The sequence below is a fragment of the Diadema antillarum genome, unplaced genomic scaffold (assembly GCF_040938485.1).
Source record: "Diadema antillarum isolate AM-2024a unplaced genomic scaffold, OU_Dant_1.0 seq00001833_RagTag, whole genome shotgun sequence".
Classification (NCBI taxonomy): Eukaryota; Metazoa; Echinodermata; class Echinoidea; order Diadematoida; family Diadematidae; genus Diadema; species Diadema antillarum.
The window spans coordinates 338,893-354,308 of NW_027272506.1; the positions used below are offsets into that span (position 1 = coordinate 338,893).

The following is a 15,416-nucleotide window of genomic DNA, read 5'->3' on the forward strand; positions in this document are numbered from 1 at the left end:
TCGTGGTGTTAATTTGACACTGTACCTGGTGTTATTTTGACACTGTACTGGTGTTAATTCAAAAATGACACCACATGGTGTTGATTTGATATTTGTTGGTGTTAATATCAATGGTTTAACACCCGTCCAGCTTCAATAAGAGACCACACCAGCTGGTGTTACTTTGGTGTAAATTTATTTTCACATTTTTTCAAAAATCTAGTATTTTAATGTAAAATTCTTGATCGTCTTGTTTAAATTAAAAATCAACAAGAAGTGCAGTTACTAAGAAACTCTTAAAAAACAGTTTAGAATTTGGAAATGACACCCGGAGGTGTTCATTTAACACCATAAATGAGCACCGAAAATTTAACACCAGCTCGGTGTTCACTATTTAACACCGGACTTTTTGCAGTGTAGTTTCAAAAAAAAAAATAGAGATCAGAGAATTGAAACCCGAAATAATTTGTATGCACCCCCTCTGGATCCGCCACTGGAAATGAAACGGGGGGGGGGGGGGGTACGAACTAGTACCTCCTTGATATGATTATGTAGATTATAAGTTTGTATTACATGCTCTTGCATTCGAACTCTACGAAAGAAACAATAACTACAAGGTCATGTAGATAAGTGGAGAATATGAAGAGTTTGTTTGCAAAAACCGATAGGTCCATATTTGCCAAATGGAGATATTTGCGATTATAGGTCAAGAAAATCGAGAGAATAATAAAAAAAAATTGCTTCTTTAGACCATAACTTCAAAAATGTACCTTTATGTAATTATGTAGTGACCAATATATCATTTAAAAGGTATTATTTTGTACTTTATGACAGAGACCGTACTTCAAAATCTTCAAAATGGACTTATCGGTTTTTGCGAACAAACTCTTCATTATAAAATGCAGTGCATGGCATTCTAAAAGTGAAAACATAGTTTTAGTAAGGGTTTGAGAACCCGTCTGGCACCATTTCATATTTGCTTGCAATATTGAAAGAGTCTACCAAGAAACTTACCACCATTTGTTGCGATGATGAGTTGTTTCGGAGTATTTTGAGATAAAAAAAAATAAGAGTCGGTATACCAACTTTTATTACAGAAGGATCCAGACTAACTCGGTCTCAGGGGAAAACTCTGCTTTATTTCAAATAATTTACAACATGTTGAAATTCAAGTTTAATGACATTTTTTCCCAGCAAATATGAACATACAAGACAGTACAAGATAGCACTGCACATGCTGGGTCACGTCTCTAGAAGTACAAAACCTTGTGACGAGTGTGCCCTTATCATAAAAAATGAATATTACATTCCAGACAATATATATGCACGCAGCAGCATCATCCCAAAACCGTGGTAAGGACAAAGACAGAGACATACTATCAGTAGCCAATAACAGAAACAAAGACAGGAACATACCGGGACTCTATACATATATAGGTGGCATTGAAAGGGGCATCAATTTCGACTTACTCCATTATTATGTAACAACTAGCAGCACCCGTGGAAATCCACGGGTCTGAGGGGATTTATTTTTTTTCTCATAATACGATTTTGCACATTTTTATTGAAGAAATAAAAAGAAAAGTCTTCTCATTCTTTCGTTAATTGTGCTGTCTTCTAAATGACCACCCACATTTTTGTAGTATATGCCCGGCGATCCGGTCCATTGGTATGGATCATTCCCGCCACTACTTGCTTTTATTATAGAACTTGAGTTTCGAGGGGTTATTTGCACCCGTTGAAGTCCAACAGTTGTCTTGTTGCCCCTCACCACTCCCCCCTCACGCACACACACATTTCCACCTCCGCAGGGCAAAAAACAAAACATTCAGGGAAAAATTACCAAAAACGCAAATGAGATTCCCGGAAAGTTCCGCCCACAGGTTGTTCCCGTCGAAACGGGAAGATATTAACACTATGACTTTGATTACCCCCTGCTCTTGCATCCACGCGGGCACCCGCGGGAATCCACGGCTGGTCTCAAGGCCTCGGTTTGTTTTGTGGTGTTTTTTTTCATGTTTCTTTTCCCCACGTTATGAGAGAAAAATAAGATATTTTCGTCTTCATAATTTTGCTCTTTTTGCTTTTTGTTTTTAATCACCAAAACTTGGCTTGATATATCATATAGAACTACATCTGCTTCAGACTGTACATTATCATAATCAATATTAGGCCTACAATTATTGCTCCTATTATAGTTATTATTATATTATTATTATCAGTATCCTTATTATTACTATTATTATTATTATCATTATTATTATTATTATTATTATTATTATTATTATTATTATTATTATTATCATTGTTATTATTTGGGGAGGGGGAGATCATAGTCATCAGGTTTAATAGGCACCCGTGGGAGTAGGGTCTCACGACCTCGTATTTTTTTTTCTTTAATATTTTTCCCATGTTATGGAAGAAAGAAGAATATATACATCACTGCATTCGTCTTCATTTGCTCCCTCTTTTTTTTTGTCACCAAAACTTGGTTTGATAGACCATAGAACCACACATTCTATTTCCACTTGCAATTTTAAAAATAGGCGGTCGGCAAAGCGAGGTTTTCCTCTACGTCCGCTCATCTTATGAATATGTATGATTACAGCAGCTCTGCAGTAAACGAATGGACACAGCTGCGCGTGTAATCTGATATGGAAGGGTACGATCGGCAAATATATTTAGCCGCGTCCTAAACTGTTAAACAGTCTGCGTACAATGACATCGGACTTGAGAGCAAACGGCGAGCAAACTAAATGACGTACCTGAGCTGCATATAGTATTCTGCAGTTGTGCAAAATACAATTACATAACAACGTTCGTTGTTTTCATTTGGGGACGCCAATAATGGCGAACTGTACGTAAATGCCCTTGCAGTCCATATCATGACGCACACACAGATTCGTGTAACCATCGTCAATACATTCAGTACACGTAACAGGCGGAGGCAAAGGTACATCACAGAACTATACACACAGTGTAGAGTGTGTAGAGTTCTGCGAGGTACATTGTGTGTGTGCGTGCGCGTCCGCCGGAAGATGTCAGAGATTTCGCTGCACCATCATCTTTAGTATTTCCCAGTGTCTCTGCAAGCTAAAAGATGGAAGATCGAGAAAGCAGGAGGCCAGCGCAGGTTCCGTGAATATTGAAACGCTCGGCTCTTTCGTCACGCACAAAAATGCATTATGCATGTTGCTAATTAATTTTTCTTTTTCGTCCTCGACGTCGACACGGAGGCGGAGAGGGGACGAAACCCACGCCATTCGATGTAGGATACTCTCCTGCGGCCGACGGCACCGGTCGCAGCTGCCCGGAGCCGACGGCTCGGGAGGAGATAGACAAACCAGCAACGCCGAAATAAAACAGGAAATACATAAGGCCGCGACAACAACAACAACTTCGAGTATTATAGTATAGGATATAGGGACAATTTATTATAGGGACATGATTCCCAACAAGCGTGTAATACATGAATACTTTGCAGCGTCATCAATCATTATATCTGAGTATGCGTGCACTAAACATTTTCCAATGTTTAACATTCAGTATAATACCTCCATGGATCTCCTTTCTTCATCTTTCTCAATATCGTAACTTTATACATTAAACAAGAAATCCACCCAAAAATAAATGAACTCCAAAGGAAAGAGAAGAAAAAGTCCCCACAGAACGTTCCTAAAATGACAAAAATCGGACAAGAAATAAGACATTTGATATTATATCACTCTTTTTTTTTTCGGAAAGCATTCCTTGACTATAATCATGCCCTCACAATTTTTCATTTGTTATACCTTATATGAAATTCAGAAAAAAAAAAGCTAAAAATACAGGTAAAAGCATATTCCCATACAAAAGAGGTAACGTTTGCTCTTTTTAATGTTAAGTGGTTTTAAGGCAAGTTTTGTATTTCTACACTGCAAAAAGTCCGGTGTTAAATAGTGAACACCGAGCTGGTGTTAAATTTTCGGTGCTCATTTATGGTGTTAAATTAACACCTCCGGGTGTTATTTCCAAATATAAAACTGTTTTTTGAAGAGTTTCTTAGTAACTGCACTTCTTGTTGATTTTTAATTTAAACAAGACGATCAAGAATTTTACATTAAAATACTAGATTTTTGAAAAAATGTGAAAATAAATTTACACCACAGTAACACCAGCTGGTGTGGTCTCTTATTGAAGCTGGACGGGTGTTAAACCATTGATATTAACACCAACAAATATAAAATCAACACCATGTGGTGTCATTTTTGAATTAACACCAGTACAGTGTCAAAATAACACCAGGTACAGTGTCAAATTAACACCACGAAGTGTCAGGTGAACACTTTTCAACACCATCACAGTGCATTTTCTACACCTGTGGGTGTGGTCCTCTATTAAAGTTTGATCGGTGTTATAAGATTTAACACCCATGGTGTTAAATCTAACACCGATGTTTTTACAGTGTACAGCTGAAAGTATGAAATATTTGTCAGTTCTGTATGAAATGAATAAGAAATATTGTGAGAGCATTACAACATCAACTTGCTGATTTGAATATTCATAACGACTGGTAAAGAAGTCGCGTTTTCCGGGAAAAAAATGTTTGATCATTTTTTCCACTGTTCTGCAGGGATGTTTTTTCTCTCTTTCCAATGAAATTGGCAAAATATTGGAGTGGATTCTCTTCTTTGATAGAGCTCAAACATTTAGCACCTTTTATACTTACGCCAACGTTCTCGGAATCTCAAAAGAGATGGCTCCAAACACAGGTGACGTAAGACTGAAGTGAAGATATGATGTGTCCATCAAAATCTTCACTGTAAATATCCGGACACTGTATTGTTGTGGTCAGTTGTTGGATCTGTGTGGTATAAGCTATAGCTTCTGAGTTCGAATCATGCATGCTCTGATGTGCAAATGGATAGTACATACATCCCATGACGTGAATGGCAGAAGTGTATACATTGGAGGACTATATATCATCCCTGCGCAAAAATGCATGCGATCTTCTTCTTCTTTGGTATCATTATCATCATCATTATCATTGTTTTCATTTTAATTGACATTATCATAATCATTATCATTATCACTGTCTGTGTATTCATTTCGTATTATCTAAATCATGCGCTACGGATGTGTCAAAACAAAAAATTAGCTTAGACTGACATCAAGATGATTGTGCTAACGATCTACTAGTATCGTACTGATCGCATGCTGTCTCGATCAAACCTTCTTTGGGCGATGAATTATTGAATCATTACTGTTTATGGTCTATTTTGTTCTACATGATCCCCATCCGTTCATTGCATCATGATTTGTGTGTGTGTGTGTGTGTGGGGGGGGGGTTGGGGTTGGTGGGAGAGTACAGTTGAGGAGGACGGCAGCAGGTGAGAAAGGTACAAAGGAGGGCATAACAATAAGGGCTTGGTTAGAGAGAGGAATTCCTGTTATAGGGGAATGGATCCGAGAGATTCTTGTTTGTTTTGTAATACACTGTATACATTTTGTTTTCATTGAATTTGTACGACAACAAACATGTGTTATTGGAAATAAGATTTCATTTGAATTTGAATTTGAATGGAATTGAATTTAATATAAGGATTCTCATAACTTGCTCAGTTTTTGTTTACTGCTTTCAATTCTTACTTTAAAAAGGAATATTTCAATCACATGTTTATTATCATCGATGAAATAGGACTTCCTTTGATAGCCTAGTATTCATAAAACTTTGAGTAGTAGCGGTTAGGGCATAAGGGAGTCATGGTTTCGATATGTAAGATTTGTTATGTTATGTTATGTTATGTTATGTTATGTTATGTTATGTTATGTTATGTTATGTTATGTTATGTTATGTTATGTTATGTTGTTATGTTATGTTATGTTATGTTATGTTATGTTATGTTATGTTATGTTATGTTATGTTATGTTATGTTATGTTATGTTATGTTATGTTATGTTATGAGTTTACTTCTCTCGCAAGAGAAGTTCGAGACACACCCCTTCCAGTTTTTAGATCCCCCCCCCCCCGCCTCCCCCACAAAACTACCGCTGTGATTGAACCATAGTGCACCACTGACATCGGTTTTTGCCACTACCCGACTTCGATGTCATAATCTGAAATACTATAGGCCGAATAACGTAACGCGAATGGTTGCGAATGGATAATTCACTCGTCGAAAAAAAAAAAGATGGAAGAAAGGAAGGAAGAAGAAGAAGAGGAAGAAGAAGAAGAAGAAGAAGAAGAAGAAGAAGAAGAAGAAGAAGAAGAAGAAGAAGAAGAAGAAGAAGAAGAAGAAGAAGAAGAAGAAAAGAAGAAAAAGAAGAACAGCAACAACAACAAAACAACAACGACAACAACAACAAGAAGAAGAAGAAGATGATGATTTTGATCACGTGACTTCGCCAATCTCATCATCACCGTACGTACGGTACGTACATACGTACGTACTTAGTACCTGTACGACGTAAGTATGTGTACATTACACACACGCTTTGCTATATTTCGGATCGTTGGTACTGTACGGCCGTGCCGGTGCACGCAATAGCCGCGTACAAACCAGGCGCATACAGAAATCCGAATAACGGGAACGTGAATCTCATAGAGATTGTTTCTAAACTCGGTTGTCATCGTATGCCAGGATCTGGGAGTAATGTATTTTCAAGGAGTAGTATCGCCTCTTCAGGATTATAAATGATTGGGGATTGCATTTGTGTGTGGCAGGAAGAAACGTCGGCTTACAAGATCGATCGTTCGGTGTTCGCATTCGACACCAGCCCATCTTCTGTGGCACGTTAACGCCCGGGCTCGCGGCAGGGGGTACGGGTTCAGGGTACATTGAATAAACTGTAACGCGAGGCGAGGCCAAGGGATTCGTTGTGAGCTGTGTGTTGGTCAGTCAGCGGCGACCAGCAGAGGAGGGACGGAATAACATCATGGCTGCCGATTCTAGTGCTGTTTTAGCCCAGGTACATGTTTAATTAAAACGTCTTGTGTTCAGTTATGACATGGTATTTTCTTTTGATTTGCCAGAACCATTTTCAAGAGTTTCGCATGAGAATGATTTCGATTCAAACAGCACTACACACAGTACAGACGGTGGTCGTTGCTGAGCTGAGAGCTAGAGCAGAGGCATGAGCACAGCAGCTCAGCTCAGCGACACACATACATTGTATATTCGCATTCCTCATGTTCACTGTAACTGTTACTCCACCAATTTACCACTGCCTCTGCCACGGCACTGATCTAAAATCAAAATGAGCTCTAGATCTGTTATCTGTTATTTTTTCTGCCGAGAGTAGGTAAATTTACATGTAGACTGTCTAGCCTATACATATGTTTATCGCTGATCGGAGCTAGGGTTATACTGATATCATCTCTCATCCAGAAAAAATGGGTCATCTTCAGTGCAATGCTGGCCAGTAAAATATTGTAAAAGTGGATATTTTTGCGCAACTAATTTTTCGCGCTCAGTAGGGTAAGAAGAGTTTTGTGTGATGTTAATTCTGCAGAATCAAGACATCAACTACTGGAACATATGGCAAGCAAAAATATTAGCGTGCTTTTATTTTCGCGCTAGTTTCGGGTTGCGGGAAATGCACGAAAATTTCCACTTTTTATACAGTTGTCTACTGATGTCAGTGATGAGTGATGTTGCGCGTGACGGAAAGATCGGTCTGTATCTTGTCGTGGGGGGTATGTTCCGCGGACACTACGTCTGGCTTCATGGAATCCCCTCCTATACGAGGATAGCCCGACAAAGCCCATGCAAAGCACGCTATTTATACAGCGACTGGGCTGTGTATAGTTGATACGAGGAGAGCCGTAAAAGTACTATTACAAAAAAGACTCCTCCCGGTAGATGGATTTTCTGTCTATATTTGTTGTACCTGTTTTTTAGCATCATTTTACTTGGTTGCCAATTTTTAGTTTGTGCATTTACAATGTACTGTGTATGGCAGAAAGACTTCTTTTACATAGTATGTAGAAATTTGTACATCCCCCCCCCCCCCACTGATTTTTCCATATGTATACATGCCACTATACACTACCCTACCGCGGTACCGCTACCCTTTGAATATGCATGGATGCACATACTCGGTCCCTAGGCCTCACACATTGGCAAATGGTGGGTATGTGGGGGGGGGGGGGGGGGGGGGGGGGGGGGCAAATGTAAGGAAGTCTTGTTTTAGATGTGACTTTGTGAACAATGTTCTTGTACACATTTTATTTAAATTTGTGTCATTATCATTCTACAGTGTATGTACAGTGTACAACTACGATGTGTACAGGTGTACATGTCAATACTCTATACACCACTGTATTTTATGAATTGGGACTTGTAAGACAGTTTTGCTCTGGTTTGAATTGTAGGTTTAATATTGATGGGATGACAAAGAAGTATTGAAATTGTCTACATTTTCCATATGAAAAATTAGCATCCCATTTTTCCCCTAATACAATGTAATTTTGTATTATTTTTATTATTATTATTATTATTATTATGAAATAATTATCATTATAATCATCATCATACAATCATGCAATGTACTTTTGTTGCAGGTGGCAGTATTTCCATGAGTTGTTAATTTGCAAATTGTATATTGATTATCTTGCAAAAATTTACAAAAATTGTAAATTCCTTAAAATACCATGTCACAGTGTGCATTGTATCTAACCATGCTTGGGGTAATTTCATGGCACAACTATCATCTTTGCCTTGTATTTGGCAATTCTGAATTTTTATTGTATACTGTGTCCTATGTTGGAAAAAGATCATGAATGTGAAATAGCACAAATTCAGAAAGAAATACTGTGCATTAAGAAATGGCCAATTTGAGTTGAAAACATGTCATTTCATATTCTCATAATGTACAAAATTTATCACCAAATGAAGGATGCCATGTACCATTTTAGGAGCTTGTACTACATTTGTAGTTCTGCAACTGATAGAGCATACATTATAGTGTACATTATATTACAGTACACTTGTTTGAAAGGGAAGCTTCTGTTCTATTCTACCTTATGGCATGTTTAAAGGGACTGTACAGTACTGGTTGAGGTGGGGATTCAGGTTTATAACATTCCTAAGTGAGATAATGAGAAACCTCTTATTGTATGAAATATGAAAGAGCATGTAATTTTAAGAAGGATTCAATGTTTATTTGATAAAAATTGGTTTTCAAATGGCTGAGATATATCAAAAAAAGTGATGATAATAAAAGGCGACAGGCCACACCTTTTATTAGGATCTCTTTGTTTCACCTTGTTTTTGGCTATCTCAGCCATTTCAAAACTGATTTTCATCAAATAAACTTTTGATACTCCTTAGAATTGCATGCCCTTTGTCATCTCATAGTAAGGACATAGAGTGGTTTCTGAATATCTCGCAAAATGTTTAAAGCTAAATCCTCACCTCAACCAGAACTGTACAGTCCCTTTAATAGCAACGAGTGATAGAAGAAATTACTATGAAGTAGATACAGCATTTATATCATATTTCAGTCTGCTGAAAAAAGTGGAATCATTCAGCATAGGGTATCATGACATATTTGACAATATGACCATGTGATTTGCATGCAGCGATTGCTGTCAGCTGATCAGTATCATTGGAGCCTTTTACCTGAAGAACAATGGTACACAGAATGTAACTTGCACAAAACCAAAACCACTTGGTCATATCATGAGATGATCAAAGGAGAGTGTGATAGTACATAGATGAGTATAACAATGGGTGATTTCAAGTTCGATTGTAGTGCTAGTGCTATCTCAGCACTAGCACTGGCATTAAAACTGAACTTGAAACCAGCTGGTGTTGGGTGGTTTGATGCCAAAACCTAGTGCTAGGGATTGATAATTGTGATTGATATCATTGCGTTCATCTATCTGACTGTCAGTGTTCAAGCTCGTTTTAAAGCAGTTGTTTGGACAATAGCACTAGCGCTAGCCCTAGCCCCAAACTTGAAATCACCCAATGAAAAAGTTTCAGATACTCACGCACAATACATTGTACTGTTTCACGAGTACAGTCGATTCTACCTTTATGATAGCTGTCGTATTAATACAGGTGTAGTGTAGATGTACAGCTGTAGCTGATATGAAGTGTTCATGAATTCATGGTTGCATTACAGTTTTTCAATCATTTCTTTCATTGTTTGTTATTTACATAGAATTAGTATTGTGGCTTGCTGCATAAGCAGTAATTTTGGTGTCAAAAGCAAACATCAGAATGAGTTTCATTAGAGAAAGATTAAGTTTATAATGTATGCCTACCGATATTGTCTGAAATCAAAATTCTTCTGGGCTATTATTTGAGGGTGTGGTTCTTTTCTCTTTCACAGCCCCATGGAGATACGTTGGGGAATTACGTGGAGCAGCAGTATGGCAGCAATGAGTTCCTGGACCTGTCAGATGCCAGCATCCAGTACCGACTTGAGCAGATGAAGGACCAGATCCGCAAGGAGATCCGCAAGGAGCTGAAAATCAAGGAGGGGGCGGAGAACATGCGGAAGGTGACCACTGACAAGAAGAGTCTGGCCAATGTCAACAACATGGTCAAGCAGGCCAACGCCCGGCTGCAGGAGTTGCAGCAGGAGCTGAACGAGCTCAACGCCCGCATCGTGGTGAACACAGACAACACCGGTCCCAGCCCCGGTGAGTTTGTGTAGCCTTGTATTTACACACACTTATTGTTTGTGTTGGATGCATTATACAATTTTTACATGATAGGAGAGATATAGAAAGAAACATATTCGCGTTCACACACACAGACGGATTTAAATGAAGACATGAACATGTTTACATCATGTAGTGCACACACACAAACAAGTAACATGGATGTGAGACATGGATTTACACTGTAAGCACAGCTCCCCCCCCCCCTCCCACATACACATACCCACACAGGATATTATGCAATGTTTTGTACTTTTACATGTGTGCACTGACATTGTATGTGTGGCCACAATGCGCATGCTCACACACTCACACAGAAACACATAGGCCCTACAATGTGAGGTTTGCTGATGGACGTATGAAATTTCAAAACTACCATAAAAATAGGGCAAATACATACTATTGTACAACTGTACATGCAGCGTTTTAGGAAAATTTTGAGCAGAGATAACATGTATGACACACACCAGATTTGGAGGGAAATTTATGTGATTTTTTTTTATTTCTTGACAAGCTCCAAAGTTGGGGCACGCCCTATTGACGGTCCAACACAGAACTTATGGTAATCCCCAGGTACAAACTGTACTGTTTCTTGAAGAAGACCTACACAGTGTACACGTACAGAGTACTTTAATGCGTTGTATAGAAGTGTAGGCCTATACAGCTTGCTAGACTTGGCACAGTGCACAGGCATTGATTATATCTATAATGCCTATCGTATTATGCTTTGCTCTGGGATGTCATTTCTCTTGTAGCAGTATTTACTGTACCTCTTCACATGCTTGAGTAATAAACATGACAAAACAACCACAGAATTTTGTACCCTCTCCCATTCAGTGTGGGTAGAAATGCAGTGTCAAGAATCCGTGTTCTTTGAAGAAGATATGTGATTGAGGGGAGATTTTGCATCCAATTTCATATGAAGGTTTAGTTTTGGTTTCATAGCTGCCTTGTCAAACTTTGTGTGTAAGGAGTAACATATTTCTCTGCTCTTACTAATGGGTTTGTTATTCAACCACTGTGTGCTTTGTAAATCAGAACCCGTGACATTTGAGACTGCTAAAGTACAGTATGTAGCTCTTCTGTCAACTGTACAGTTACAATGTACATGGACAATGTACACTACATTTTCACTGTCTGGTGAATGTACCAAGTCTTTGCTGGATGTACAGTCTTGATAAAATGCAATAACTTGCTGGAAGATAATTTAAAACATCCAACCTATGTGATAAGGCTTCTAAATGTGGTCGCTGAAGAGCTCACATCAGTCAACACCCTCCTCCAGCCTGTAATAACTTGTCACAAATCAAGCAGGCAGCACAAGAGCCAGGGCCATGGCAATCACTGATGGGAAGCTACTGCCAGCTGCACTCTCTTCAGGGGGAACCGGACAGGGATTCCTGGTTTTGTCAAACCGGATGACGTGAGAGAAGGTCGATCCACACACTTCCACCCTCACCCTCTCTGATTGTTTTTTTGTTTTTGTTTTTGTTTTTTTATTGAAACTTGACCCTGGACAGAACTTCAAGAAGATTCAAGAGCTGAGCTGTCACATCACCCAAATCGACATGGTAAACAGGGCTTCACTGACCAAAGATATTGGCACTGCATGTTCCAAGGAGTAATGTTCCTGAATGAAAATATTGCTGTGGATAATTGAATTGAAATTAGAGTGACATAATCATCAAGATATATTTCAAGCAATTTAGATGCCTTTAATGGTGGAGAAACTTGTAGCCTTTGAATATGATTACAAGTCTTTTTTTTTTTTGGTGAGGATATCTATAGCAAAAAATATGATTACATGTTGAATTTTTTTTTTGAAATGATGGTCATAACCATTTAAGTTTGTCATTGGGGATATTTCTGTTTCATGATGCCATTTAAATGCTTGATTTTATGATGCATACTGCATAAGTGACAGTAAATACAAGTTGGACAATAATCAAAGCCTTCCCAACAAGCAATAGTTACCCAATGACTGAAAAATTTAAATCCATGTGATGAGGGAGATGGAGGTAGAGGAATTATGGTTAAGATTGCTAGCTGTAGTAGTGAGCAGTCTCAGGAGAGTGGAGTGTGATTGTCGGCTGATATTGTTAAATTAATTTGACTTCATCCAATGTCTGTTGTGCTTTAAATTTGCTTGGCTGTATCACTTGCAGAGCTACCAAGTCTTACGCATTCTGCGTGAGACTCAAGCATTTAGGGTCTGTCTCACGTTCTCACGCATGGCACCCATTTTTCTCACGCATCTGGTGAAGTATGCAATTTGGGCCAAAAATAAGGAGCATAGCTCAAAGGATTAAAGTGATAGTTGCAATTGAAGGTATATTTCCCTTTTGCCTTTCAAAATTAGTAAAAATAGTCACTTAAGTATGCACCAGATCGCATCATTAAGAGCTAATAATTTAAAAAAGCTCCCTACCATGGGAGGGGGACACCCTCCTCGTTCGCGTGCGCATGCGCGCAAGCGCCGAGACGCCGAGTCATAAAAATCTCACTCATAAAAGTTTTTTGAACTTGGCATCTCTGCACTTGCTGTTTCATAATTTCAAACTAGTCTGGCCAGGTACAGTGTACATTGTAGGCCTTTGCATTACAGACCGGATATATGTATATGGCTCTTTTGTGTAGCGTCCTTCACATCACGGGTCAAAGGCAGTCTGCGTTGATAGCGACTAGATAGCACTTGGCTCAGTGAATTGCTCAGATGTTGTCATGAAAAACACCCTTCTTTTATCATTATTTTGGTTTTGTTATGTACAATCTATTGGGTTTTTGTCATTTGGGATGAAAGACTTCGAGCAATGGTATTAAAGTTGAGTTGAAACCAGACTTTTAGAGTTCACTAAAAATCACAATAAATTATTTTTCCTAGAAGCATTCAACTTTCAAATTATCATATTGTGCAAGTCACGCACAACTACAGGTAATGAAATGTACGTATGTACAGAAGCTGTTCCTTTTGCAGTGTACACTGTACATAATTTTACTATGTGTTCTGTATTAATCACCAACATGAATGAGTAAATTTTCCACTACAGTTCCACTGGTAACATATGTTTTTGTTAAAATTCTTTGAATGCTATTATATAGTAAATGTCACTGGTATTAAATACATATGTACAATATGTACATTTGTACTCCTAGCCAAGTCTACATCAATGTACACACAGGAACTTCCAGGATCCAGCTCTGATGCTTAATTTTCATTTTGTTTCATTTAATTTTCATTTCATTTATTCATTGTCCATAAAATGGAAACTCTTCATGAATCAAGTGGCATAATTACTTGAAACGTGTCGCCAATGAGGAGCTCCACCTACAATGTACCTGTACATTATGGTCCATGTTGTAGTTGGCACTATACATGGTTTTTGGTAAAGCAGAGCAATTCACTCTTGTTTCATTTGAGTATCCAGTGCTCAACATAGCAGTGGCCATTGGCCCTGGGCTACTAAAAATTGGTGTCGGGCCACCAAAGTTATCTTTTGGCGGCCCAATCAGGCAACTAGGATTCAAAATGGATCGTTAAATTGGCTTTATTTCGGGCCACTACATTTGTTCTTCAGGCCACCAAAATTTTAGATTTAAAGATTTTACTGGCCTGACCGGGCCGTGAGACAAAAAGGTTAGTATCGAACCCTGGTATCACAATGAAAATACATAATACCATAAATGCATAATACAGCTTTAATGCATTTCAACTGAAATGATTTGCCAAGATACAAATATTGCTCAAGTGTACAGGTACATTGTACATTGTACCTCTCTGATGCTTGATTTCAAAGTGAAAGTACAACTACAATACCTGGTGATCAATGCGTACATTGTACAAACTGTAAGTGTGCCTCTGCAATGAAAACAAAAACCAATTTTAATGTTGGCGATGCATCATTATTGTCCCAGCTGTTCTTATGACACTCATGTCTTAAAGATACCTCGAAAGTACAACGTACAGTAGTGATTCACATTTTGTTTGTGTGTGTAGGTGGATGTGGTATAATGGAGAAATGAAGATAACTCTTGTTTGTGCACTTGATATCATTATACTCTTCTGAGCCTTAATTCTAACTTAATACGACATTGACAAAGAAGGAACCAAACAAGGAAAAGTTGCATTGCAACCTGTACCACACACTTGAAAAAATACATGTTGTTTTCCTGATTAGAGAACATATTCATACAAAGTACAAACATACATTCTGTAGGTTTAGATAGTGTACGTGTAGATCTCAATACAGTCATGTACAATTTAAATACATACCCATGGTACAAGTTATTGTCTGTTTTAAAAGATCAAGAATGTTTCTCAAGTCAGTTACCTAAATTGTACAAACTTAATGCATACAGTGTGTAGATATGATGCATATCAACTTCATACATGTCTTGATATCATATTGTACAGTAAAAAATGAAAACAAAAGAGAGAGGATTCTCCTGTTAACACCGCATCGACTGCATAGTACAAAGTTTGTATGTTGTTGTAGGTCATCTCTTACCATATCAACTTGTAGGCCCTCAGTGCATTACTTAGAATTGAATTGAATTGAACTGAATTTTAAATATTTCTTTATTGTCCACAAAAAAGACTGGAATAGTGCTTTCTGCCAGCTTTACAACATTGCTCAGACATGCAATGGAGAAACCAACTCATGAAAAGGAGCACAAATGAAATGATTCACAGTACAGTTTACATGTAGTACATGTAGTTCCATGTACATTACTGTATTATGTGGCAGAAATCATCACTGTTGTTATACTTAATACACTTTACTTG

At 38.2% G+C, this 15,416-nt stretch overlaps 1 protein-coding gene across 1 annotated transcript; it reads left to right on the plus strand.

Annotated features, from left to right (window-relative positions):
- Positions 1–6,517: 6,517 nt before the first annotated feature.
- LOC139712643 (serine/threonine-protein kinase N2-like) lies at positions 6,518–12,293 on the plus strand. Its single transcript, XM_071624451.1, has 3 exons — positions 6,518–6,927; positions 10,300–10,612; positions 12,154–12,293. The coding sequence occupies exons 1-3, from the start codon at positions 6,895–6,897 to the stop codon at positions 12,291–12,293; spliced, it is 486 nt and encodes a 161-aa protein (XP_071480552.1). The 5' UTR covers positions 6,518–6,894.
- The last annotated feature ends 3,123 nt before the right edge of the window (positions 12,294–15,416 follow it).